Raw genomic sequence first — 26,856 nt, forward strand, 5'->3', positions numbered from 1 at the left:
GTCAGTTTTGTCTGAATAATTATATAATTTCCTTGAATTCTCTTCCTGATGTAGTACAATGGCCTGGGTGTATTACTTCTCAGTGGAACTCGGGTGATAAGAATCAGGCTAGATCACAATCAAGCTATTTTAATTTTTTTTCTTGCTGGTGGTACTTACAAGGGCCTATCTAAGCTAAGCCTTTGAAGAAAAATATTGTGGATTATTTTTTGAATAAAGATTAAGGATATTGATGGTTCTACCTACAAAGCACTTTTAGATTAAATACCACGGTATTCTTAAAATACAGCAACCCTTTTTGTTACCTCTAGAGCTGCTAATACTTGGTGTTCGTCTGGAGGCTGACTTTAAAACCTACCCCTTGAAAGTGCTGCCTGAAAAAAAAAAAAAGCTAAAATACTAAAATACTGTAAAATTAAATTCTGCCCTTGCATTGGGTCTTAGAGTTGGAATACCTGTTAAGCGTATTACTTTGCATGGAAAACAGACCATTAGAGGTTGGCAAAAAGAGCTTCTGCCTAATCAAAATAGCCATAAAAGGAATGTCTGGGCATAACCCACCCCCGTTAACATCTGCATACTCAGCGTGGACATGGGAATAATCCCCTCGTGCACATAGGAAAAGGATGTGGATGGCTGTTCTCATGTGGTCTGCTGGGTTTTTTTAAACTGCACATAGGAATAACAGATAATTCAAAAGTCAATTTTCCCAACTCCAGTTAGGGCCATTCCAATAGAAAGTTTATAACGACTCACAAAAGCCAAGAAACCTGTTATCTGCAACTTCTGAGCCTGTTCGTGGTTGGCGCCAAAGACCGATGCGTATATAATGTGACAAACATTAATATATAGTATTGCATTACAGGGGTAGTTGCCAATAAAAATGCATCAGTTATGCTGAAATCTAGCAATGCACTTGGCAATTTAACAAAAAATGCGGAATCCTAAGAATTTCATTTTATCTCAATAATAGCCAGCAGATGCTGCAATCATTTCAAAACCACAGTATTGATTAATATCACTCAAACGTTAAGAACTCAAAAGACTACAATTGGGTATTTTTATGTAAAGGATAAAATGAAAGCATGGTGGGTTTTTTTTTCATAAGAAGCCATGCTGACATGCAGAGTGATGACATCACCTTTTTAAATAGACTTCAGTTGTTCTTGCTTTCCCTGCTCTGCCTGAGACGGGAGCGAGCCACCGGCAGCTCTCCTGAGCCATCACGCAGGGAAACAAACACTCACCAGGAGTGACCGCGGCATAAAAGTGCAGGTTTTGAGCCCACTGAGGTGCTGCATCTCAACACCAAACCCCCTCCGCGTTAACCTTTAATTGTGCCTCCTAAACAGGCACGTGTGAGCGGATAGCGCAGGAAGCTTGAGCCTGGGCGTTGTGCCTGCTGGGTGGCAGCTCCCATCCATCCTACCCACCTCCCAGTCCCACACACTGGTTTTGTGACACCGCGTGGCTCAGAGCCGCGGTGAGCCCGTGTCCGACGCAGAGAGGCCAGGCTGGGCCAAAATGTGACGGAGGGCAGGAGAAGGCTCGGGGTGGACGGGTGCGGAGCGGTGCGTGGTGACTGATGTGTGTCCCCACGGGACACTGCCACCAGCTCCTCCCCAACACAGCCCACAGCCGCGTGCCATGCACCACAGACGACGTCTCCGTCTTCTGGTGGTGGCTCTGCTGCTGGGGACAGTCACCCTCAGCAGGGACACAGTCATTTCTAGCCAAATACAGGCGGATTGGAACGGAGCTCGTGAGGGCCAGCAAACCATAGGGTGTCAATCCCAAACGTTCCTGGGGTACGTCTACCAATTCTTAATTTGGTAACCTCCATTAGTTTATAGCTTTCTTGAGAAGTACCTTGTCATGTGAGCATTCAGGGCTTTACTATTTAGTTACTTTGGGGTTTACCAGCAGACCTTGAGTTTGCTTTAGGAGAGAAGTAGACATCCACCTTTCCTCCCGTGCAGCCAGCCCCTAGTGCCTGCTGGAAATCACGCTACCTCTCCAGTCCCATGCCATGAGCAAAAAGGACGCGTCTGCTCTAGGAACGGCAGCGGTCAGGGTTTAGCCATCCATACTGTAATTTCCAGGCTCCCACATTATATTTACATTTGGAGCCGCGTACGTGCCAGCGCCAGGAGAGTCAGCAGCTCCCATTTACATAATTACAGCGCCTCAAATCTGGGTGCCACGAGGGCTTGTGCTCCCAGCGAAATGACTGGTCCCAGGGCAGGAGGGAGCTCGCAGCCAGCCAGGGAACACCGTACCTCGGTGAGAGCCTGGGGAAGCCGACAGGGCAGCTGCAGAACAGAATATCAGGGACACGAAAACTCTCCTCTGGTTCTGGTGTTACGGATGGCTGTTCGTATTCAGATTTCTTCAGTCTCAAATTCAGATTTCTAAGGTGATCAACACCTTTGCAGGTTGATCACATGACAGATACAGACTCTAGTTATGAAACAGAATGCATTCAAGTTTGCCATATATTTTTTTCTGCTAAAGATTTAAATATCATGTGGCTTTAGCTTTCTTTCTGTTCACTGAATATCAAGGTCAATTAGGAATGATGTCTGGCTAGTACTCTCAGAGCAGATTAGACAGTTGCATCAAAAACTAGGACCATGTATAGGTCATCTGTTACTGTGACCTAGATTTCTGAGAATCTGTTCAATTTGTTTTATTGAAAATGTCGTACTGTCTCAGTTCTGTTTCTCATGGTAAACCTCTCTATAATAGCACAAAATAGCTTTATTAGATACTTACAGACACTGCTTACTACTTCTGCTAAGACACAAAGAAAATCAAATCCATGCAGCAGACCTGTGCCTGTCATCCATTTAATTTTAAAATAACTTAAGGTTCTGAAAGGCTTATGCCTTATAATCTAAAGCAGTTGGTCCACATGCCAAATACTAAGCAATCTGAAATACATAATAGCTTAGCTTCAGCTTTGTTTGCCCTATTTAATTCATTTTTTTCCTTCAGAAACCAGTGGATAGATGCAATATTTCTGCAGCCTACTTTAAAAATGAGGAACATACTGCAATGTTTGAGTAGAGCGAGGTGGTTCGCGGTTGCTGGAAGGAGAGCTGCTGCGATTGCTCAGCCCAAGAGCAGAACCAGACCTTCCCCCCGAACTCCTGCTGTTTACTTAGTGACTATAACAATTTTGCTATCTGAATTCTGACAGTATCGCAGTGTATCCACCTTTGCTTTCTGGGCTGTCCTTCCGCATAAAAGGAGATTTCCACTTGGAACATTTTATGACAAATTTCCTCTCCTCTCACAGCTCTTAATTGTTCTGGTTAGAAGGCAATTACTGAAACAGAGATCATACAAACACACCAGTTTGGTGTAAGTATTTGGGAGGGGGAAGGAGAGAAAGTGTATCTTAAAATATTAGAAAATAATTTCTAATGAGTTCAGTGTAAAGGGAAAACTATAAAAATAACTAAGCGACTGCAGAATCCACAACTGAAAGACCAGCACACCAGGCAAATTTTAGAATCATCCTGTGTCTGCGGCGTATCGCACTGCAAGAGCTATGGTACAAAGCACACCGAGCACAGTTGTGCTCTCATCACACCCCAGGAGAAAAGGTAGGTGATGCCATCACACAGCCGTGGCAAAGGGCACAAAGAAAAGGTGCCAATAGATCGAGATTCGCAATTAAAATCTCCAGTATGGCACCCCCTAATAAACTGAACTTAGTAAATCCGCTCCAGTTTTTTCAAAACTCTAAAGCCAGTTCCACCAAGTCATCTGAATTTTATGCTACTTTCATATTCAAACTTTTATGTGCATCTCGCAGCACACTGGGACCAATTTATTTTATAGGCAAGATAAAAACCCAGCAATATTTGGGTGACGTTATCCAAAGATCATTCTTCTAAATGAACATAAGTACATTTTCTCCTTTTTGTTTCACATGATGGCTGCATTTAAATAGGCTAAATGTATAATTCAGAAAAGAATGGTTGAGTCCTGCACACCTGGGGGTCATATCCACATCCATCCAATATTTAAAAGCACACAAAAGCAAAGAAATTAAATATATAAGAGAGGGGGAGGAAGTCTTTCTTCCAACAGAATATTTGCCTGGTAACCAGACATAAGAGAGAGCCTTTTTTTTTTCCCCAAATCATACTCAGTTGTTCTACAAGAGTCTTTGAAGATACTTCTATTTTAAATTCTTACACCTGAAGAAGAGTTACAGGATGCTCCTGCGCTCAGGCTGAGCACCAGCCACAAGCAGCGTAAAGGGAAGCACGAAACACGGCTGAAGGTCTCTGAAGTCAATGCTGTGTGTGCACACTGTGGCTGAGATCACTTGTAAGCAAGGCTAAAGGAATTTGGTGTGAAAACGTCAAACAACAGCAATGAAACGAGTGGAAATTGGCCCGTCATGGGGGTTAGCCCACGCGTAGGGTGTAATAACGTTTTTCCCGGACAACTAGACACGTGGAGCCTCCTGGTACCTGCTGCAAGTAAACGGGATTAACCAGATCCGGGAAATGGGATTCCAGCATCTGGCAAAAGCTGAGGTGGGGGCACTTTCTGTGTGTAGCCCCCACTCGGCTCCGGAGGAAGCCATCCCTCTCCTTGAAAGAATAATGCGTTTCCAGCTCAGCTAGGCCTTGGCAGGGGACAAGAAATGTCACAACGACTGGGAGGAGAACTGGGAGATGATAGGACAGATCTTCCCCTGCTCATTACAACGTCACTGTCACGTCATTCTCTTTCCTTCAGTGACTGGGAGTAAAATCTGTATCGTAGGAAGCGTATCATGAAATGGAGCCTCACAAGATGGCAGCGTCAGACTGACCCGCAGGTGCCGTGATGCCAAAACCGAACCAAAAAGTGGGATTTTTAGAGGCGTTCCTTTTGAGAAGAACTCTAAATCTTGAAGCCTGTCTATCAGATAATTGTTGGATTATAAAGCTGAAAAACAGAACCTAATTATCTTCAAAGGGATGGTTATCAGTGAATCGGGAGGAGACATTACGATTATGAAAAGCAAATCCTTCATTTGATGCCTCTCCATCCATGCTGCTTCCCAAGCAGATAACTTAAGCTTTATCCAGCAAGAATTGCTAATATGCCAAACAGTGAGTCAAATATAAAAGCATCTATTAACAGATGAAAAAAAAAAAAAAAAAATCTGTATTTTTATATTGTTCCGTATGCTCAGTGTGTGCACAGGGACACTCTGCAGCAATTAAAGCTGGGGTCATGTCACTGGTCTGGAGCCGAGGAAGCCACCTGTGAAATGTCCTGCTCAGGAATGGCCCTTCCCTTCTGTCACAGGGATCGTGGTCAAGTGTAGTGGTTAAAGATCAGGCCATACAAACAGAACAAAGACCTCCCAATTTCTCTCCTGATTACTTTGCAGGACGTTTTCCCATGTTTGTCAACTGCACGTGCAGGTTCTGGGCATTTCTTCGGTATCTCGGACTGACAAACTGAAATGATTCCTTGTGAAAGGCACCTGCCAGGGCAGGCACCGCATCCAGGCTGAGCCCACCCAGCACCCGCTTTGCGCATGGACTGGCTCATCAAAACCAAAGACGACCTCAGTTCCAAAAAACAGGATTCTCTTTACCATCCTCATCTCCAGCTACTTTATGCAGTTCAGAAACAGTAACACGGGAACCTCAGTCTGACTCTTGAGACTAACATGAAAGCAGGTGGCTTTTTCTGCCCTCCCCACCCTGAAAAAGCCTGGCCAAGTCCGGCTCCTTCCAATCTCAGAGCAAAAAGGCAAATCTCTGCAACAGAAGATCTAATTTTTGCAAAGACAACTGTCAGGCTGAGGGCTGTGCCAGTGATTTCTAGAACACTAAAAGGCAGAAAGCAATCTCGGTAACAGAATTGTCTGTAGTTAGGATCATCTCTCTCCTTCCCGGAACCAAGGCACAGGAACTACACCTCAGTTCACAAAGCACGGGAAATCTTTCTGATCTTTGCAGAGACACAGAGTTGCCAGCCAAGAAGAGCAGTCGCCACAGGAGTGTCTTCTGAAGAAGTACTTAGCCTAAGTTTATCACCATAATGAATACAAAGCATCTTAGGTCTAGAGCAAGGCAGTACTTCAGTGATGAAGAATTATTAGCGTGTTTGATGGACCAAAAGAGACAGTGTTATTTATATCTACAGAAGCTGCTTACCCAGCATTAGATGTGTCAGGGCACAGCACAACCGCAGGAATTCACCAGGAGTACATCTCCCATTCCTCGCTGCCACGAGTCTAACACAGACAGTAATCTTCACTGCAACAAATGTTATCTTAAAAGACAGGATAAAAGGTAGTGTGTTTTTTTTTCCCCCCAACAAGGACAATTTCTGAAGTTATGTGCAATGAGGTGAAGATGCACTATTTAAGATGACATCCTGGGCTGAGATGAGTTTTGTTCCATGTATGCTGCAGGTACAGATAGCTCGTGAATGCAGCTCGCTCCAGAAGTCATCCCTGCGGGGGTACTCACAAAAACACCCCTTGGGGTGCTGGGAAGCTGTGTATGATCCTGGAGGAGCTCCTTATCTCCTCCCAGTTTGCTTGGGTGAAACTGTCCTTAGTCCTGGGGAGAACCCGGTGAAGAGGCAGGCGGGTCCGATCCCTTCACCTTGCACAAAAACAACTTTGGAGGCAGGACAGCGAGCTGGAGCCTGATCCCGTACCATCAGCCCTGCCTGAGTCGGTCAGCGAGGAGCTTCAGACTGTGGCCATGTCCTCCAGCCCCAGCCCCCTTCTCACTACATGCAAATTTGACAAATAGTCCCTTTATCAGGTAACGGGAGATGGAGGGTTCTGTTCTGAGAGCTTGCGCCTTTGTTCCACAAAGGAAAACCAAGTTTTGTTTAAGAAATACAACTACGTCACTATTTCAGTGGCTTGAAAAGACTTTAGTAAAGTGCTTAAAAAAAATAGAGGGCATCTGATTACTCAACCTGGGATGTCAGATTGCAAGAACATCCAGACTAGCTCATTCATAAATGCCTTATTTTAAAATATTATCATGTTTGGCAAAAAGAATCAAACCTCAAATAGTTTCATTCTTCTGCTAAAATCACCTGCTGAGACTTAGTCCAATATTGTCCAAGAACAAGGAGTATATAGTATAAAATTATTTATAAAATAAAACAATTCAGTTTGTTGCAAAATCACCTCCCTGGAGTTCAAAAAAAGCTTTGCACTCTTCCAAACAGAAGCTTCCGTTTCCACTGTTGGAACAGAAGTTCACACATCAGGTTTCTGAAGATCAAGTCAAACCATTTTTCCCTGCTGACACCCAGCTTCAAACTTCTGTTTTCCCCCTGCAAAACCAGACCCGTTACCAAGCCCAGGGCACTGTCCCTGTGCTCTGACTGGCTCGTTTGTGCAGGTAAAGATATTAACAGACAGGAAAAAACTCCCTCACCCTCACTGCTTTCCTTTGGAGAGCTTTATTTTCCTGGGGACAGTCTTTCTGATTGTTTCCTTGCTCTCGGAAGCCTGTTCAGCTCAGAGATCCCTTTTGGGCAGCCTGTACCAGACAGGAGGAAGCATCTTTTCAGCCGTTCCAGGAGCACTCGATGCAGATGCACCATCCTCTCTCCCTGTTCAGTATTTCATTGTTTGCACAGTAGTAAAAAAGTGAGATTGTGCACACACGTGCAGTTAATTATCTACCATAGCAAGTACCGCTTTGTACAGCGGAGTCCTTTCTGTTCACACATGGTCTATATTCCTTGTTTCCAAACATGTAACTTCGCATTTGACTATACTGAAACATTCATTTATGCTTGATTTATCTAGCGATCCAGATTTACGTCACTTTTCTGTCTAAAAACCCCAAAACCTGCTGACGCTATGTTTCTCCCAGGCCAGTATCAGCAGTGGTTTAGGAGACGCAAACAGTCTCCTGCACCAAGTTCCCACTGAGATCTGTGCTGAGACCTACCCGTTTGTCATTTTTTAATCCTTTTAACGTTTGCCACAGCAAATTTGTATCATACCACTTTAAGTTGTCACATGGTATTACGTCAAACACCTTACAAAAGCCTAGGGTATGTTGCATCCACAAGGAAGCTTGTCAAAATGAGATCAAAATAACTTGGTAAGTCCTCCATAAATCGCTGGAAACTGGTATTAACTGCATTTTGCTCAGGTCCCAGAAGAGCTCTGCATTTATTTTCTTTAGCATCACCATCACAGCACTATACTCTAAAAGGGCAAATGGAACAGACTGGTAACTGTCCCCCAATTTCAATAGTCCCAAGACTTGTCAAGTAGTAGCCCGAGAACCACCTGGTTCACTCCCAGATGCATATGTTATGTTAAATTTATTTCATGACACTTTAGGGCAGTGCTGTTAGGATTCCTGCCCTGCTATAAATAAAAGCTTTATTGTGAGGAACTAGTAGAGTGACTGAATTGGGGTGTAACAATTGTCCAGGCACCATAAATACACAAAAGTACCAGAAACATCCACAGAATTAAATAAATCCTGTCCCCACGTTTCAAACGTTCAGGGTAACCTCTCTGTTTCAGGGTTTATAGGCATATTTTGAGGAAAGCATTTTCTCCGTACAGAAACCCATTCTCCCCAAACCCCACATGCTCTGAATCTACAATATTCTCACTGTAAAGTTCTACCTGAGCAATCCGCTGCCTCCCCAATTCGGGTCATCACACTGATGAACCGCACAGGGATTCCGATACAAGGCATTCCATGTAGGGAGCTGACAGCGTCAGGGACCCACGTCCCACGGCTGGCTGCCTTCGGCATCCAGGGAAGGTGCTGGGTCCACTCAGTGCTTTTTCCATGACGGAAAATAGTAATTAAGAGTAATAATAGAGGTGGCAACTGTCAACTGTGGGCTAGTTTCAGTGCTTCCTCGGCAAGAGAAGTCTGAGGGGGAGGTATGTTGAAGATTCAGTGCAGATAATAACTTTTAGGGTGTGTTGGACCAAACTAAGCAGGCCCCAAAATACAACCTCAACAGCATCTTACTGCTAACACCAAAAAATGAACAAAAGTTCCTGTACAGTAGGCTCAGGCAAGAGTCACTGAGTATGGGCTTGCCTAACTCTGCTCCCCGGCTCACGCTGCGGCCACTGCTTTGCTTCCCACCGTCCGGGCTTCCAGTAAGCACAAAGACACTTCAATAGGGAAGGAAAACAGGGAAGAAAATAAATGAAAAGTGACATGACCTGTTTTGTGATCACTTGAGCAACAATAAGAAGAGAAAGCACTAGGACTGTGTGGAAGAGAACCCCTATTGCTGTGCTGGTAAGTGCTCACTACTGCGGCTTTCAGATGGTTCTTGTAACAGGGTAATCCTCTCCATGTTTCCCTACACTATACAGATATAAACATCCGTATGTCTATACACACACGTACCCCTCTCTCCCAGAGAGTGAAAAGAGAACATGGATTTTGTATGCAGTTCTGAAGGTAAAACTTCCAACAACGGAACGGTTGTAAAGGTTTCATCTTAGCCTGTCCCCAGCCTTGGACATAGTGCCCGGTTACAGTTTCCGGAGAATTATTTTATCATCTTGGAATCTGTCCAGAAATCTAGCTGATGGAGAGCTTTGAACTTCGCAAGAGGGAAGGAGTGTGCAGCCGGGATATAGAAATAACACGTACAGTTTGTTTTCAACAATTCAGAAGAAATTCAAGCTCTCAAATGATGAAACGAGAAGATGAAAGTTACCAAGTCGAAGGTCAGCAGAGGTACAAAAGGAGGAGGAAGTAGTGGAAAAAGCCTCTCTCACAATGTAGTTTAAATATAAACACTTTTGGTTTGTTAAAACTAAAATTTCATGCTTGACTTGAACTTAGTTTCCTTGATTTATGTTACACCTACCACATGTAGTCACCCTTCACGCTGGGACACTCCTGAGGCTCAACACTCCAGGCTGAGCATTGACTGTTATTAACTCACTTTTTCTTTGTTCTTTCCACCAGCTCCTACTCCAAAAAGATGGCAAGAAAAAGGTGAGACTAATTCTCAGAGAATTCTTTTGATTTTCAGTACCAGTTAATGTTTAATGATGCCATTAAAATCAGCCCGTTTAAGGGCAGGCTGCAAACTGTACTCTGGGAGGAAGCTCATCTCTCAAACAGCTCAATCAATACAGTGGATTGTTTCAAGTACTTTACTAGACAATACGCTTACTGTTATGTGTATCAGCTCGGGATATTCAGGGAAACACTTAATAGTCCCTATGACAAGAGAAAATACTCTGAATTAAAAGCAAGTCTCCAGAATTTTAAAGTGACAGATTATTCCCACTAACTCTATAGGCTCCACTCACAGCAGAGTCATTGCAGATACAGCAGCAGATTTCATTTTTAACAAACAAGCTGGAAATAATTCCTCTCTCTCAAACCATGCAAGCCAGGTGGAAAAAGTGAAGATAATTAGGCAGATGCAATATAGAAATTTAAAGAGAATAAATCCCTTTTCCCACTTTTCAGGGGAAAGATAATGCAATTCATTTATGCTAACCAGGACATTCTTAGGCAGATATTTACATATTCAGTTTAAAACTTGCAGTTAAACTGTTCCAATAATGTTCTAGATTATATTAAAAATGATGTGAGGCTCAGAAGGACTTCTCAGGCAGTGGTTCACCCACAGCCCTGAAGGCCAGGCTGCTCCGTCCCGCTCCAGGGGCTGGGGAGATCCCCCTGAGCAGTGGTCCAGCACCAAACCCTCTGTGAGCCCGTGGGGTGCAGCTCGCTGCTGGGTCAGGGACACCCTTTCAGCTGGCAGAGACAGCCCTGGAAGGTTTAACCCGCAAGTTCCCTGCAGCATGGAGGGACACAACATCTCGGCAGCCCCGAGTGTCAGACGAGCAGAGAGAAGAAACCATTGGGTGAAGCATATTTTGTGCTGCCCGACAGGCTGGGAGCATCATCCCCACCGCAGCCACTGCCAGGAACACTCGAGGGTCAAGTTAACGCAGTTGGGATCGAGGGATTGAACCAGCATCGTGACCAGTCCCATCCCAGTAAGATGTTCCTGCCATTGAAGGGTCACCTCAGTTGAACCAAGCAGTTGCGGAGAATCCACCTGCCCCACGGCATCGGGACAGACAGAGCCCTGAAAAACCCTCGAGCAAGAAGAGAGGGGATGGAAGCTGCAGGGATACAGACAGACTCTAAGTACTCCAGTAGAAAGTAGTTCCTCCCTGCTCTCACTTGTCTTAGTTTACAGTTATGGGTGTCCCCCTGCTTTTTTATATTTTTTCAAGGTGAATTTTAAAGTGAAGAAATCTGAAACAACATAAACACCCTTTAACGTAGCTATTTAGAATATGCATATCCACAGGAGAAAGGCTTTTTCACAACTGCAATTCACATACATTCAAAGCTGCTTTAAGAAACACTAGGTCAACTTAGCATCCATAACTGCGGCGTTACACTTCTGCAATTCATTAGTCCTCATGGTTCCATTTCGTAATTAAAATACTTGCAGTTTAAGGCTTTACAATAAAGAATGTGCAGTCCTCAGCAGTGTTTCCACTGCTACTCTATGGAAAACATATGCATGGAAAATATGTACAGTGCATGTACACAGCCATCTTTGGATAGCTTCAGTGAACATTCAACGCTGTCGGTGAGTTTGAGAACTAGAAAAAACCATCGACCGTTGACTGTACCTTGAGGTTTATCACAAACCCTCTGTTAAATGGAAAGCTTGAACCTTCCTAGTTTTTCACATATGGTTGCCATTAACAGGTCATGATTTACAGATTATATTAAGAGCTACAGAGGTTGAGTTTTTCCAGTTCTTCTACTTTCTCCAAAAAATGAATTGCTGTATAAGAAATGTTTGTTTTCTCTTTAAAAAAAAATAATAAAACTTTATACTAGAGCAGAATTTCTGCAACACAAAGTATCTGAGAGTAATGGAAGGTTTTGTATGGGCAGCCCAAAAGCAGTAACGTATCCACACCATATGGTATACTTGGAAACAAATCTGAGCACTGTGTATGTTCAAAATAGCAGAATACAGGCCAGATCGGGAGGGAAACCTCCTTTCCATTTGGGCTGGCAACTTGAGCTTCGCTGGAAAAAGCTTTGGAATGTCAGTCCATGCGCTCACAGGAACCTGCGCTCAATTTCAGCAGCTGCTCACCGGGAACGCTGGCCGAGGACCGGATCCCTCGCAGCACCCTCCAGCTGCTCCTGCAGCTCACGCTGTCGCTGTACAACCAGGCAAGCAAGAAAATGCCCTTCCTTTCAATGGAACAGGAGGCCAAAGGCAGGGACATCCACGTGGCATCCTCCTGTCCCGTGTGGGTGACGGGATGTGGGACTGGGCACCAGCCCCTGCCTTCACCGGAGCTCAGGAAGGTGTTTTGCCCCTGCAGGGACCACAGAACTCATACGAGAAGAAAAGACTCAAGGCACGTGCCAGGGAGTGTTGTCTTGGGCTGCTCTAGAAGACAACACCTTGCAACATACATAATTTTACTTCTGTATATGGTCACGGATGGGCAGCACTTAATAAAATAGATACCTGTCTCGGGAGCACGAGAAAGCACAGGCTCTTGAAAGTTAAGGCTGTTCCTTTGAGCGCACTTTGTGCCTTTATATGCTCGTATCATACAACCGAGTGGCATTAAAATACCAAAAACAGCCCTCGTCAGAACACATGCCAGTAGAAGGTGGTTCAGCTGGCAGTTACATATACCATCAGAGCCTTCCCACCATAAAGAAGGTCAAAAAATCTCAAACCACGCAGAAGTTCACCATCTGAAACAGTTGCTCGAAGCGATAAACCACTTGTCAGCAGCAGTGGGTACCTCAGGAAACATGGTGGCCTTGTAGTTCTTTTGATGGCCAAGAATTAGACTCAGTGGGAACATGATAACGGCATTTAAGCAGGACGTCTCTCTCTGGGATGAGGCGCAGCCCTCACTCAGCTAGAGGACAAGGATCTGTAGCATAAGTGGAGTAACCAAGCAAAACCAACCACCTTTACCAAAAAAGGCAATTTATATCATATTTTTAATGTAGTTTCCAAGTTGAAGAATGTTTTTCTACAACTCTCCCTGTGAAAGTGTACTTTCCAGAAGTCAACAAGATTTCAAGAAGCCCTGAAATAGCTGTGTGTCCCGGGGTCAGGACAACCGCAGTCCCAGCTGTTCCCTGAAGAAGCAGAGCGCTGTGAAGGACTGGCGCTACACAGCCTTAGCATCTAATGGCTGCAATCAACATTCATTGCTGTCGGTGGGTTTTTGTTTCTATCAACTCACTGATCAATGAATGCAAACTGCGGACCAGCCAGCTCGGAGACCACGCAGCCGCACAGCTCGGGGCGTCCTTCCCGCAAGAAAAGTGACTTCTGCCTTTTGCTGAAGAACCACTGCCATTCACCACCTGCCAACCAGTAACCGGGTGAGGCAGGTCTGTGGCTCTGCCGATACCTCACCGAAGGCCAGGACACATCATCCAGCTCCTTCACGAGCGTGGGTGCTCTTTGCCAGCTGACAGCCGCTGTGAGGTGCCAGCCCTGGTCGTGTTTCAGCCACCCACCAAGTCCATTCTTTGTTTTACAGCACATAAGCGATCGCAGTAGAGCCACCACCATGGATGGCATCATTGCAGCCCTTCACAGCACTCGCCATAACCCAGCACAGCCAGCCCATCGCTACTGAACAAGCACCTTCCCGGCCTGGGAAGCGGTTGCATTTCAGAGGACGAGGGATGAAAACAATAACCTCCTCCTTCTGCTGCTCTCCCCTCCGATTCCCAACGCCTCTGCTCCCAAGCCACCTTGCTCTCAGCACAGATCCTCCTAAGGACTTTACACCACGCTGGACTCCACGGTGTGATGTGGTCCTTGGTCCCTCCTCCACTGTTATTTAGACACCTTGCGGTGATCTTACTTAACCCAGGCTAAGTGGGAGTTCCATCATGCTCTTAGTACTCACAAGAACTGTGTGGGGATTTTTAGAGGGGCATAAGGGAGACAGAACAGCTGAGTGACTAACCCGATCTTAATAAAGGTGACACCTTACTCTTTGTGGCTCTTTGGTAAATCTCTACTTTCACTATCAGTAAAGTGTAAACCTACATATGACCTTCACCTGGTTATAGGAAATGAAACTTCCTCCTGCGCGAGACAAACCATGGAACATCATGTCCCATAATGTCCCATAACATCAGGTCCCATAAAGTGATCAGTGAGAAATGACTAAGGACTGAAGTTGTGTGACTTTGGATTGACAGGAATAGGAGATGGGAGGGGGCAAAGCAGAAAATCTTCCATGATTGAAGATGCTGCTGCAGAGAGCGTTCCTCATTGCGGGGGTGCACCCCGCCGCCCCCCAAATGCCGTACTGGGTGAGGAGAGGGCAGGGCAGGACGGAGCGGGGAAGGGGATGCTGCGCTGCAGAGCCGAGGTATCACATCCCTCCACCGCACAGAGTCCAAGCACTTCTCTTACGCCTTGTTTCCTCCTCCGGTCGCTTTACAGGATTATTTCCCAGCTGCCTGTTGAGACATGCGGTGCTGGTACCACACAATAGCTCTCCCCTAAGCTCGCATTACAGTTCAAGTCAGAACAACTCACTAATGACTTTAAACTCCAATTAGGCCAATATTCAAAATAAATCCCCGATTGCTTGCTCTGCTGAAAGACTTAAACTTGTTCCATTTTATACAGGAGCAGCTGCACTGAGTTCAGAGTTTCAAACTGAACAGACCGAACTCTGCAAAACTGGGGCTTTGACTCTCCCTCTGCCGCAGGCTGAGGCTCTGCTCCATCGCTTCACCCACCCGCAGCCAGCATTTCCCCCAGCCCTCGGGAAGCACAGGAGTTTGACACAGAGAACTTACTACACTAACACAAAAGTGAACAGCCTGAAAGCATGCCCACCAAATTGCTTAATCATTATGAAAACTAGACAAATGAGCCATTTTTGATGCAGTTTGACATTTTGCCTTTGAAATTTCAAATCTGTCAGCGTGAAAACGGAAGGCTCACTCAATAGCGAGCAGGCACAATTTGGATTTTTTCCAGTGGGATGTTACACGATGCACAAGAAAGCACTTGTGTATTATTTTAAACAAACATTTCAGCCTACTGGTTTTCCCCCCACATACGCCTGTATGAAGGTACAAAAGAAAATACAGGAGGAGTATTGGAAAATACTGACAGAGGAGTTCATCTTTACTGCAAGAAAATGTGAAAATCACTCACTGCGATTGCTCTGAATAAGACATTTCAGACAAACAGGAAAAACACCAGTCAAGGGGCCGTCCCCCTGTTTGCTAACACTGACAAGCAGGAGGCTTAAGCGGACACACCACTGATCTCAAGTACTCTGGATGCACAAACAAACCTAAAAATTCAGTTTTCTATTCTTTTGTGAAAATCCTCAAGTTTTTTTTTTGCTTTAATCATGTTTGGTAATGAGACAGCAAGGGAACAAGCGTGCTAAGGGAAGAGAAGTTAGCAGACATGTTCAGAATTATTCAAAATCCATGCTTGGGAAGTTTTAGATGTTTCTGGCACCAGCTGCTCCCTCCCTACCAGAGATCACCACCCCGCAGAGCCACCTGCCCCGGACACTGGCCAAACCGAGCACATCGGGGTGACACTGAGCACTGGCACGTTCGGTGCAGCCACCGCAGAAGCTGAATGGCTGGGGAGGGCTGGAAAGTGCCCCAGCAGGAATCGCCAGCAGCTCTGGCAGCAGCACGCTGAGGACACCGCTGCCCGGCTGTCCCCCAGCCCTGCCACCAGCAGGGGGGACCCCAGCGGCCCCACCAGCGTGCCCGCACCCCGCTGCTGCAGCTTGGCCTGCCCACCAGCACCGAAGGGTCGATCAAGAGACAGGAAGACATCAAAAGAACTCAAGGAGCTCAGTTTATTTAGTTTATCAAAAGTTTATATAAATATCTTCATAGGGAACAGAAGTTTGACAAGCATTTTTCCGTTTAGCAAGAGATAACAGACATGGAAGCTGTAGCAAGACAAATTCAGGCTAGCAATAATATACAATTATTTATGGGAAAAAGAGAGCGTTGCTCAGGTCATGTTGGACAGTCTTGCTTTTAGCTTTTGGCAGACACATTACCATATGAGAACACTGGAAAATTTTGGTTTAGTACCTTTTAATGCATGAGACACCCAAATGCAGTAAATCTGAGCTACGTCAGGTTATAAACATTCAACAGAATATTAGCCAGTGTATCTTCATAAACTATACAGGTGTCTAAATGCAACTTAAATTGTTCTACGTATTCATGTGAAATTACCTGTTTCCATATAAAAGCGATCAACTACATGCAAACCTAGCTAGATGCCTACAAAAGTGTGCTTTACTAATCAACACACTAATAACTATTCACATTTGCAGCTCTGAGCCTATTATACATTCATTCCACATGACTGTTCTCATTATAAAGAGGAACCATATTTCTCACTGTAGAGGAATCACAGTTCACCAAAGCACCAAAGTTCTCCAATAAAACTTAAGTCCAAGTCCATGAGCAGGATGGCACAGGTGGAAAGGACAGTGTCCTGACTCCAGAAGGCGTTTAGCCGTTCTCAACATCTGAGCATTATTTTTAGAATGAGCTGTCAGTTAATAGCCTGCCACATTTGAAAAATCCAGAGACTTTCCAAAAAATGACATGAAAAGTTGCTTTAAATGAGAAATTTGTGGAGTTCATCCCTCCGTTGGGAGCACAGTTGTTCTGAATTTACGCCTGTAACTTCCCCAGCTCTGACAAGGACTTGTTGCCATCTAGTGGATTATAATCGACAAAATGCATTTGGTCCTTGGACACAGCAAATACCACTAGATGGAGTATTAAGAAAGAATTCTTAATTCATTTTATTTTAGGTGTCCAGCAGCTCAGATTTTCAAAGTCTCAAAAAGTTATAGGCCCAGAATTACGGTGAAATTGAGAAGGATTTCACCAACTGCTTTGTTTCACAAGAAATCCCAGGCTATAGATTTCCAAGTATAATACCCATACATTTAAGATAGATACTTTTCCATCAACGTAATTTACCAGCACCTCAGGTAACAGACAGGAACCTACAGAATTCACTGATATATCTCTGGTGGAAAAAGATCTGCAACCTACATTCTGCTGGTGTAAATAGTGATGTACAGACCTGGTCTGTGCTACTTTGGTGAGAAAGATGTGATCAACTATCATATGGGAATCCTCACCTCCCTGAGTAAGCATTAGCTCTAAAACTGCTCAAAGTCTCTACCATGAAGTATGAATTCCTATCTTTGAATTATCTCAGAACAAGAAATTCCACCTCATCACACGTGGCAAGAAAAGGGGTACTTACTGCCCATGGAGTTCATAGGAAGGACGGGAGAAGAGGAACTCATCTGCTCCACATCTGTAGCTAATGGGAAAGTGAAAATGAGAAAGTTGTGATGTGCATGGTACCAAGAAGTCTTTAATTTTGAAAACTTTCATTTACACGTAAACTGAATAGGAATATCTTTGATCACCTGAGAAAGCTGCTTTGAGCAACAGTTAATTTTTAACAATGTTGTCCTTTCCTCTTTCAAGATATTTCTCTCTCAAACATTATCTGCAGATCTACTTTTCCAAGTGGTCATATTGATAGTCTGTAACTTGTGAGGGTTTGAGAATATCAATTCAGAACAGCTTCCAGCACAAAGAAACCTTGAATATCAGCTTTAAACTGTAGACAGTATCAACTGGAGTATCAATCAAGTGGAGCATTACTGTGGGAGGAAAGGACATGATCTCCCACCTGTGTTCAATGCACCTTCAAAAGATTCCCAACAGAAAGAGACAAACATGCAAAATGCTGGCATTTGATCTGAAGCAACATCAGAAACACGTGTCTTTAAATACAGACACTCCAAAAAGCTTTATTTTCTAACAGCTGAAAGAAGAAACTGAACTACCTTCCTGTGCTTTGCCAGTGAAAAACCCCAAAGTCGGAGCGTGATCTGAACCAAATGCCAGATGCCTGTTGGGAAGGGACCAGCTTCCTGGGACCCAAACCAGGAAAGAACCATCTCCCAGTAACAGGGTCAGCTTTAACCCAAAATTAGGTAAAACAAAGTTACATTCTTTGGGGCTTGATCTCTGTCTCAAAAAGCCACAGTCACTCCTAGCACACCACCACTAATGCCCAAGTCAAACAAATCAGTCTCCACCTCCATCATTTTGATGCTAGTAGAGACCACATAATTACATATTTTGTAATTCCCTTTTAGCTTTAAGACCCAATAAATGCATACTACAAGTTTACATTCCTAACCACAGAGCACAGCCCCAGGAGCGTAACTCCAGCCACAGCCAGGGTTTGCTGTCAGTCCAAATCCTGCGTTTCACATTCTTACCATTCCCATTCACTCGGCAGCCGGCGGTTCCCTGAAGATAACTGTTTACACTGGAAAGTGCAAAGTTCTGCTCTAATTAGGCAAACCACAAACAAATGTAAAAATTTTTATAGAATGAAGAGCAGACATAGCACCTCGCTTACGCTAACAGAATCCTCCTGCCGCACCTCACGAGACCTTTGCTTTGGAGCCTCCTGGGTGCTGCAGCACAAAGCGGGCAGCTTTCAGTGCCAAATACCAATCCGCTCAACAGCAGCGACAAACACAACGGCAAATTCATTCAAGAAATGTCCTGGGTTATTCCTGTCCTCCTCACCACGGAATTATCAAGACATTTTACTGCCTAGAACATCTAAACATTAATTTAGAATCTCACGTGGCTCTTCCACGCAGTCCTTGCACTGTTTGGAAAGCTGCACGCGACGTGCCGGACGGCAGCATTTCCGACAGCCTCACTCCCCAGCTGGTGTTAAAGGTCTCCAGTCTGCTTACAGACAAAAACTGGACTTTGCATCTTCCACCATATCACTATAATCTCCCTACTGTGGGAACTTCTAACCCTTTGAAAGAGCTAGCAGGTCATAAACCATACACATTTTTATAAGTAAAAAAAAGATTCTTCATATGCAGTTTGGCAATGTCAGATACCTGGAAAGAGTTTCGTATGTTCTCCCACTGAAAGCTACATATGCTTTCACATATAGGCAAAACCCAAAAATTAAGTGCAGCGTTAAAGTTACTTTTACTCCTCTGAGAGCAGTAAGATTTAGCCCGTGTAAATCTCAGCATCGAGCACAAGGCAGCTTTCAGAAAGGTTGGAGGAGGAGATTAGCAGATGGCCGTTAAAGGTTACCTGCTGCTCTCTGGCAGAGAGGGGTCAGCGGCCCGAGCAGCAGCCAGATGGCCAGGGCCAGGCGAGGAGGGCCGGCAGCAGCCCGGACCACTTGAGAAGCCACTGTGCCAGTAACAGTCGCTTTGGGTAGTAAGCTACACCTGCAAACATCTGGAATAGTTTATCAAGTATCATTCAAAAAGCAACCAAATAACACACGTGCCTTCTGAGAAGAAATTTCCGAGTGGTGAGCATTCAGAGAGAGACACTGCAGATTTTTCAAGTCCCATAATTTTAGATTGTTCATTATACCGCCCTGTTAAGGGTCATAAACAGAAGTGTAACAGTCTTTCCTAGCCATACTAGGAAAGGACCATTTCAGTTCATGCTTGAAAAATATATATTTTAATTACTATTTCTAATATGTGTAGCAAGGCTAACACTGTGGTCACAGCTCTCCGGTTGTTCAAGTTTGAAGTTAGAGTTGCCTCAATGTGCTGTCAAGTGCTGCTGTAAACGCAGCGGCCAGCCCAGTGCCCAACACAGCAGGGCTATGGAACACCTCAACAGCTCTGTCCTCAGGCTGCAGGCCGGGGGGTATTTATAACCCATTAAATCTCAAAATCATACTCCATTTTTTATAATAAAGCATATAAAAGTACAAGTACTTATCCTACAACTTGCCTTAAAATAGGTGCATTTTAAGATTTCTCCCATCCATGTAAATTAAAAATCTCAAACAGCTCTTTATGAAACATGGCAATGCCGGTTTTGTTCTCTTATCCATAACTCCTCACCCTCCCCTCCAGCCCTTTTTATCTTCATAATGATATGCAACACATTAAATTCCTAAAAACAATTCCGTTAAGAGAGCGCAGATATGGATTAATGCCCAGCTAAGATTTTGGAAACTGGTTTGCTCTAAGAGATGAAAAGGACCAAAGTCTGCTCAGCTATGAAGAGCAGCTGCTGCCAATACAACTATTTACCCTCTGACCTCTCCTCTGCCCAGAAAGTGAACAGTGCCAATTGTTTTCCTGTATTATATACTGTTTACAAGCCCTGAGTGGCATGAAAGGAATTAATAATTTAGCTCGTGGAGCTGATGACCCTTATTGGGGTACCCCTATTTGCTGAGCAGGAATCAGAGCAAAAAGCTCCCTTGAAGCCACAGGGTTTCTTTAAGAGTTTTTCACTTTACAGCCTAATTGGCCACCATAACATAAATCAATTATTTCTCCTGTTTTAAGCAACAATGCTACCTATTCTCAGCCACTTGATTCCGAACTTCCCTTGTATCAAGCCAGGCCTTGTTCTTTGACTTTTACAGCTGTAGAGTAAACATGATGGCAAGGCCAGCTCGGGGAACTCTGCAGGCCCAGGAACGCGTGGGGACACCACCAAAAAGAGGTTATGCTTTTCTGAACTTCTCTTGACCTCTGACTGCCCTTGTCCCCGTTTATGCTAATCGAAGGGGGACACGGGCTACTCCTAGAAATGAACTTAGCCTGAACCTGGGACATAGCATTGGACTTTGAAGGTACCGGTGCCTGAGGTACCCCCTCCCCAAAGGTTGTCGTCTCACCTACAGGGAGAGTGCGGTACGGAAAACGTGGTACCCTGAGCGAGCACAGGGATACCCCGACCAGAACACGCAGAACATGCTGAGTGAGTGAGTTGCATCTTCTCACACCGCTTCTGACCAGCTGCTGCCCTGCTGAGGATCAATCACACACATGGATCTGTTTGGTAAAGACATGGTGGTGTGAGCCAGGTTGCAAACAGAAGGAAATTTGCATAGTAAAATCTCAGGAAGTCAGATAACATTTTAGTAAAGACTTTCTGAAACATGAACACTAAAAATAAGAATTCTGACCTTGAAAAAAATACAGATACTGTAACAGGATTATAGACATCCCCCTCCAAAAGCTGGAACTGAGGCATCAGTACTTCTAGGTAAGAGCTGGCAACACCATCCCTAATTCCTTTCAGCATAATTACACTTCTATAGTCATGGAATAATTTGGGTTGGAAGGCATCTCTGGAGCTCATCTAGTTGAGCCTGGCACTGGAAACAGACCTAGTTTCAAGATGGGGTCAGCTTGATCGGGGCCTGTTCACTCAAGCTTTGAAAGTCTCCAAGGATGGGGACTCCACGGCCTCTCTGGACCCCTGTTCCAGTGCTGCGTCACTTCCACTAAGTTGTTATATCCACAACCCTTTCACAACATCCAGTAGGACTTCCCCTTATTGCAACTCATTAGTACTGTATTGGCCTTTTGCCATGTACCTTTGAAAACCCTGGCTCCATTTTTTTCTTGTAGCCACTTTCAAAGACTGGGAATACTGTTGGATAATCCCCACTTGGCCTCCTCTTCTCCCAGCTAAACAACTGCCATTCCCTCAGCCTGCCCACATTTGTCATGCCTTCCAGCCCCAACCATCTCAGCAGCCCTCCAGTGAGCCTACTTGAGTTCAGCCTGTCTTCTGCTGGGAGGGCTAGAACTGCACAGAGTGCTCCAGATGTGACTGCCACGTCCCCAACACCCCCTCACCCACAGCGTGCAAAGAGCTCACCTCACAAGCACACTTCACTGACTCACAACCATGAGGTTCACCAGGATGCCGGGTCCTTTCTGCGAAGCTGCTCCCCTGTACCATTGCATGGGGTTACTACGCTCTAGATGCAGGGCTTGACAGTTGGCTCTGTTTAACTTTGAAGTTTCAATCAGCCCTTTCCTCCAGGTTATTGAGGTCCTTCTGAATAGCAGCTGTGCCCTCCAAACTATCAATCTGGTGTCATCTGCAAGTCTGATGAGGGTACTCCATCCCACCACCCAGATGGCTGATGAAACTGCTAAACAATATTGGCCCCAATATTGACTCCCAAGGACAACCTCTGAATAACTGGCCACTGGTTAGTCTTTGAACTCTTCACTGCTACCCTTTGAACCATGGTTAGTTTTTCACCCACATTTGCCTTGGTAGTCCAGTTTGGCTACAAGGATGATATGCGAGTCTGCATCAAAAGCCTTGCTTCAGGTTAATGACAAAACTGCTCTCTCCTCGTTCAGAGATCCAGTCACTTCATCAAAAAATGAGAAAGGTTGAGAAGGGTCTCCCCTTAGTAATCCCATGGTGAACATTCCCAATTACCTTCCCATCCCCTTCAAGGGCCTGGAAACATCTTTGAGGAGGATTTGCTCCATAGTCCTCCCAGGGACCGAGGTGAGGCTGGCCAGCCTGCAGTTCCCCAGATCCTACTACTCACCAGAGTTGAGTTAAAGGTGATTCATTATCCCTTATCAGCTAAATTTTACTATACAGAGACATTCCTCCCCTTTCCCCTACATCGGAGAGGGCTTCTTGTCTCACCTTAACACCGAAAACACACACTGTTTGGAAAGAGGAGTGGGAAGTAAGGTCACCTCATGATAAATATTTTGAATTGTTTTCATTAAGACGGCAAACGCTCCAGCTCCTGCTTACCAACACTCCCAGCAGTTTAACATTCCCTGGACATACAGAGCTATACCTGCACCCTACTCCTCAAGAAATGCTACACAGACATTGTTATTTCAAACGCCTGTTTACATTCCAGTAAAATTCTGCCAGCACGGTATCTGATTTATTGATGCCATCAAAAGTCACAGGATTCCTGAAATGCCTCCCGAGACACAAAAATCAAAGCAGAAAGGAGATGCACGTTGCTGCGGCATCAGCTTTTCCACATACACTAAGGGCTAGATTTCCAGAAGCCCTGGAAATGCCGCCTTTTCTGAAGCGGAGCGCGGTGCCCTGGAGAGCTGCCACTTCAGCTGCCCCGGGAGGGCCAGCAGCTCCTCTGGGCCACGGGCTGGTGCAGATGGAGTGCCCCGAGCCACCCCGTGGGACCAGGAAGGTTCATTAGGGTGGCTCTCAGCCAACCCCTTCCTCTAAAGGGGAGTCACATCAATTTTGCATTTTATTTTAGACTTTTAGGCTACAGAAAGGGAAAACTCTGTACATAGTCAAGAAGCAAAGCTTTTTAGAAACAATAATTATGATGGAGAAAGCCTCCAGGCATGGCCTCAGTCACTGAATACAGGCCATCAGGAGAGCTCCACGAAGTGCCCCGAGTGTTCATTCAACAGGGACTGAAACTGCGATGATCAAGCCTAAAAACACATCTCACCAAAACATCTAGTTTCTTAGCCTGTGAACCGAGATATGTGTTAAGCTTTCTCCACAGATCAATACAGAAATGTTTTCCAGCCCTTTGGTGATGTTTCCTTTCATTTTCAAAGCGTTTCATTGATAAAAGTTACACATTCTGAAATACTAAATTCCTGAAGAAGCCAGGCTTTTAAGCACGGAGGCAGCTCATCAGTACAGATGTTCACATGAGAATTTCAGAATGCTGCATTTCACTTATTCACAAGGCTCATCTGTTTTTAAAAGACACTCTGTCCTGACTCAAGGACAAAAAAGCCTACAAAAGGAAGTAATAGCCAATAATAAAAATTATATTCAGTTGAAATTGTATTTTTAATTTGAATTCATAGCTGCAGTTCGTTTATATTGGGTCTGTCTTCTCCTTAGGAACCTCTAACTACCCAAGATATTCTCTCTGCAGCTGTAACTCAACAGTGTAATTACTCTCAATCTTTTTGATAAGCTGAATAAGCCAAGACTATCGGGCTGCCTCAATCTTTTGGGGCGATTCCCAATATTTTAAGAGATCGGCATCAGGATTTTATGCAGCTTTACAATACCAGCATGGCAATGCAGCGCTGTCAGTATTAGACAGGCAATAAACATAAAAGACCTACTTTCAATTTCCAAAGGACCACGGTAGCGCTTTTTGCTACCGCGTTGCAGCAGAGGCGCTTACTCCCACACCTCTCTCTGCTCCGCAGCCAGCGCTTCCCAGCACACGACACCCTGTTCCACGGCCACGCTGGCTTTGTCCCAAGACTGGGAATTTTGCTTCTCCTACGCCTGGAGTACATTCTGGCTGAACAGAATATTGCCTGCCCGGCAGTCCAGACTACTCCAATTTTGAAAGACAATTGCATAATCATTCTGTAAATCTGTGGAAATTCTTTATTTACTTTTTGATGACTGATAAAGCATTGCCCAAACAAGACATAATATATACTACAGCGAAATCCACTTATTGAGTGCACTAGTGTGACCTACATTAAAAACCAGGATTAACTGATATTATACAAGAGTAGAAATGCCACTGGTGTTTTTTAAGAGTTAACATCAGCCCACATTAATACTCATCTGTTGATAAATAATAGCACATTATGACATACAGAATATGCCAGAAGTCACATTGCAAATTAGCTAGTGTTCCCAGAGATGAGTGGTTCTAGATGCCAACCAGTGCATCAGGCTAGAAACACTACTGTCAACGGACCTTTTCATCACAAAACAGGTAACATGCCCTTTTAATTCAACAGCTAGTGCATGAATGGCACTGACAAACTGGGATCGTGGAGAAACACAGATATATGATGAGTCTGAAAACAGCTTTTTTCCCCCCTAACCTCAAGGTTAATTAATTTAACAGCATTTATCTTCAAATTTTAATTAGTGGAGATAATATTACAGCTTCTGACACTAATGGACTTCAGCTGCACACTGCCAACACCTGCAGGACTTGGCTGGCTGCGCTAGCCTGGAAAGGAGAAGACTAACTAGTACTTACTAGTGGATGCATCGTGCTCTGTGGGAGGATCTCGACAGAATCCTAGAATGTGAAAAATAGGTGTAAGCACTACACACTGAAACAGGTTTCCTTGTTGTTACCCCACATACACAGAAAGACCAAATCATCCAAATCAACCACTGAACATCTAATCAACATTGAACAGCATCAGAGGGGAAAAGCTTTACACCTGCCTGGGGCAGTACCTGCCTGTAATGCTCAATGATGAGATGTTGGGTTGCAGCAGGTTCACTCACTGTCATACAAAAGCTACTCTTGGCATGCTGTATTTAAAGCTACAAGTCTTACGGCTCAGCACATGGAAACAACAGGTTTTAGAAACATGATATGTTCTGTATTGTCTAAATCAATGACCAGAGCTGTAGCTCTCACTGCACATCACATGAGGGGACCAAATCAATGAGCTCAACATTTAATTTGTGGGTGTGGATATAGCTGTGGCTGTTGCTCTCTCATTTTTATGAGGTCTCGATTTCCTACAGGTCACCTGAAAGTGTTTTGTGGCTCATGCTGCAGTGAGTGATCTGTCCCTCAGAGGCAGAGGGATCAGCCGAGAGCCTGCATGCCCGTGGGATGCTCAGGGACCAGGGCAGTCGCTGCCAGGCTGAGATGATGCTGCCACAGGAGCAGGCACTCTGCTCTGCAGTAGATCCGAGATGGCACTGTGCACCACAGCTCAGTGGGACCAGCACACACTCTACGCTTCTCCCTCAAAACAGCTATTAAAACATCTGGCACACTTCAACTTCACAGTCACCTAGACCAGAGAGCAGCCACGGCTTGCCACGACAGTGCTGCCTGCTACGGAATAGAAGAGTTTTATTTTATGTCCTGTTAAAAGTGTTTTTCTTTCTGTATTGTTTCCAGCAGCTCCTCAGTGATCTACAGCCTTCCAGTCTCATTGACCGTTTCCTTTCAGCCCCACCAACACCAGTACTTTGGGTTTTGTTGGAGTGAAAAGCTTACACTAAGCATTTGGCCTCCCAGGGATGGGGATTACACACAGGCAAGAACCAAGGGAAATCTGATGCTCTCCCCACCTTCCTCCCTGCCTACCGTGTTTGCAAACCCTATTAGCTCCTGCTGTTCGCAATTCCAGAAACACTTCCCTTTCTTTGGGGCTCATTCCAGCCGCATCTGCCCAGTGCTATAATCTCATTTTGCAGGATGCCACATCTCTTACTAGCCTTTAATTGTGGTAACACATATCTAAGTATCTTTAAAAGCACATCAGAAACTGTTTGATAGCTATAAAATATTCTTCCAAAGAAAAGCATCATTCTTAACATTTGGACATTTGTGGATATTTGTCTCCACTCATATTAGGAAGTTACCTTACATACAGAAAAAATACCTGCATTTTTAAAACAAAGCTCCCATTCTTCTCAATGGGAAAGTCATTTTGGAGTGAATTTAGAATACACGGTTGCTCTGAAGAACAATCTGAAATTTTAGTTCTAGTTTAATCTAACTTTATAAAAATAATACAGGGCTTCATGTTTTGCTGGTTTCCATAAAAAGGCAGTATACACTTTCGCTTCTTTTAATCTCAGGTTTTAAGACATACGATTACAAGTTTTATAATTCTAAAATAATTGTTATGTACATTGCTAAGCGAAATGTATCTCCCCTTCAGTACACACACACAACTTTTCACCATCCACTTCAGGCAAGGAAGACCCCACTCACGAGCAGATTGCCCCTGCCATCCCTCCTGGACAGCCTGCATTGTCCCTCCAGCCATCACCCCCACTCCCCCCCACTGCCCAGAGCCCCACAAGGCCACAGCCACCGTAGCCACCACAGCCAGCAGGGGCATGCACCCACAGGAGAGCACAGGGGGCCCAAAGCTGGAGCACACACTCCATCGGTGAAGCAACTTCACAAGGAATCATCCCCGGAGCCGAGGAGCTGCTGCCCGTGCCCTCTGCTGAGCAC

At 44.8% G+C, this 26,856-nt stretch overlaps 1 protein-coding gene across 1 annotated transcript in view; it reads right to left on the reverse strand.

Moving 5' to 3' along the window:
- The window catches only part of NR6A1 (nuclear receptor subfamily 6 group A member 1), an 83,231-nt gene that overhangs the window by 49,296 nt on the left and 7,079 nt on the right, over positions 1-26,856 (reverse strand). Inside the window, exons 2-3 of the mRNA XM_074161147.1 lie at positions 24,898-24,939; positions 17,332-17,391 (exon numbers count right to left, since the gene is read on the reverse strand). Of these exons, the coding sequence (XP_074017248.1) occupies positions 17,332-17,391; positions 24,898-24,939 (102 nt within the window). The remainder of the gene's footprint in view (positions 1-17,331; positions 17,392-24,897; positions 24,940-26,856) is intronic.

This window comes from Numenius arquata, chromosome 19 (genome assembly GCF_964106895.1).
Source record: "Numenius arquata chromosome 19, bNumArq3.hap1.1, whole genome shotgun sequence".
Lineage (NCBI taxonomy): Eukaryota > Metazoa > Chordata > Aves > Charadriiformes > Scolopacidae > Numenius > Numenius arquata.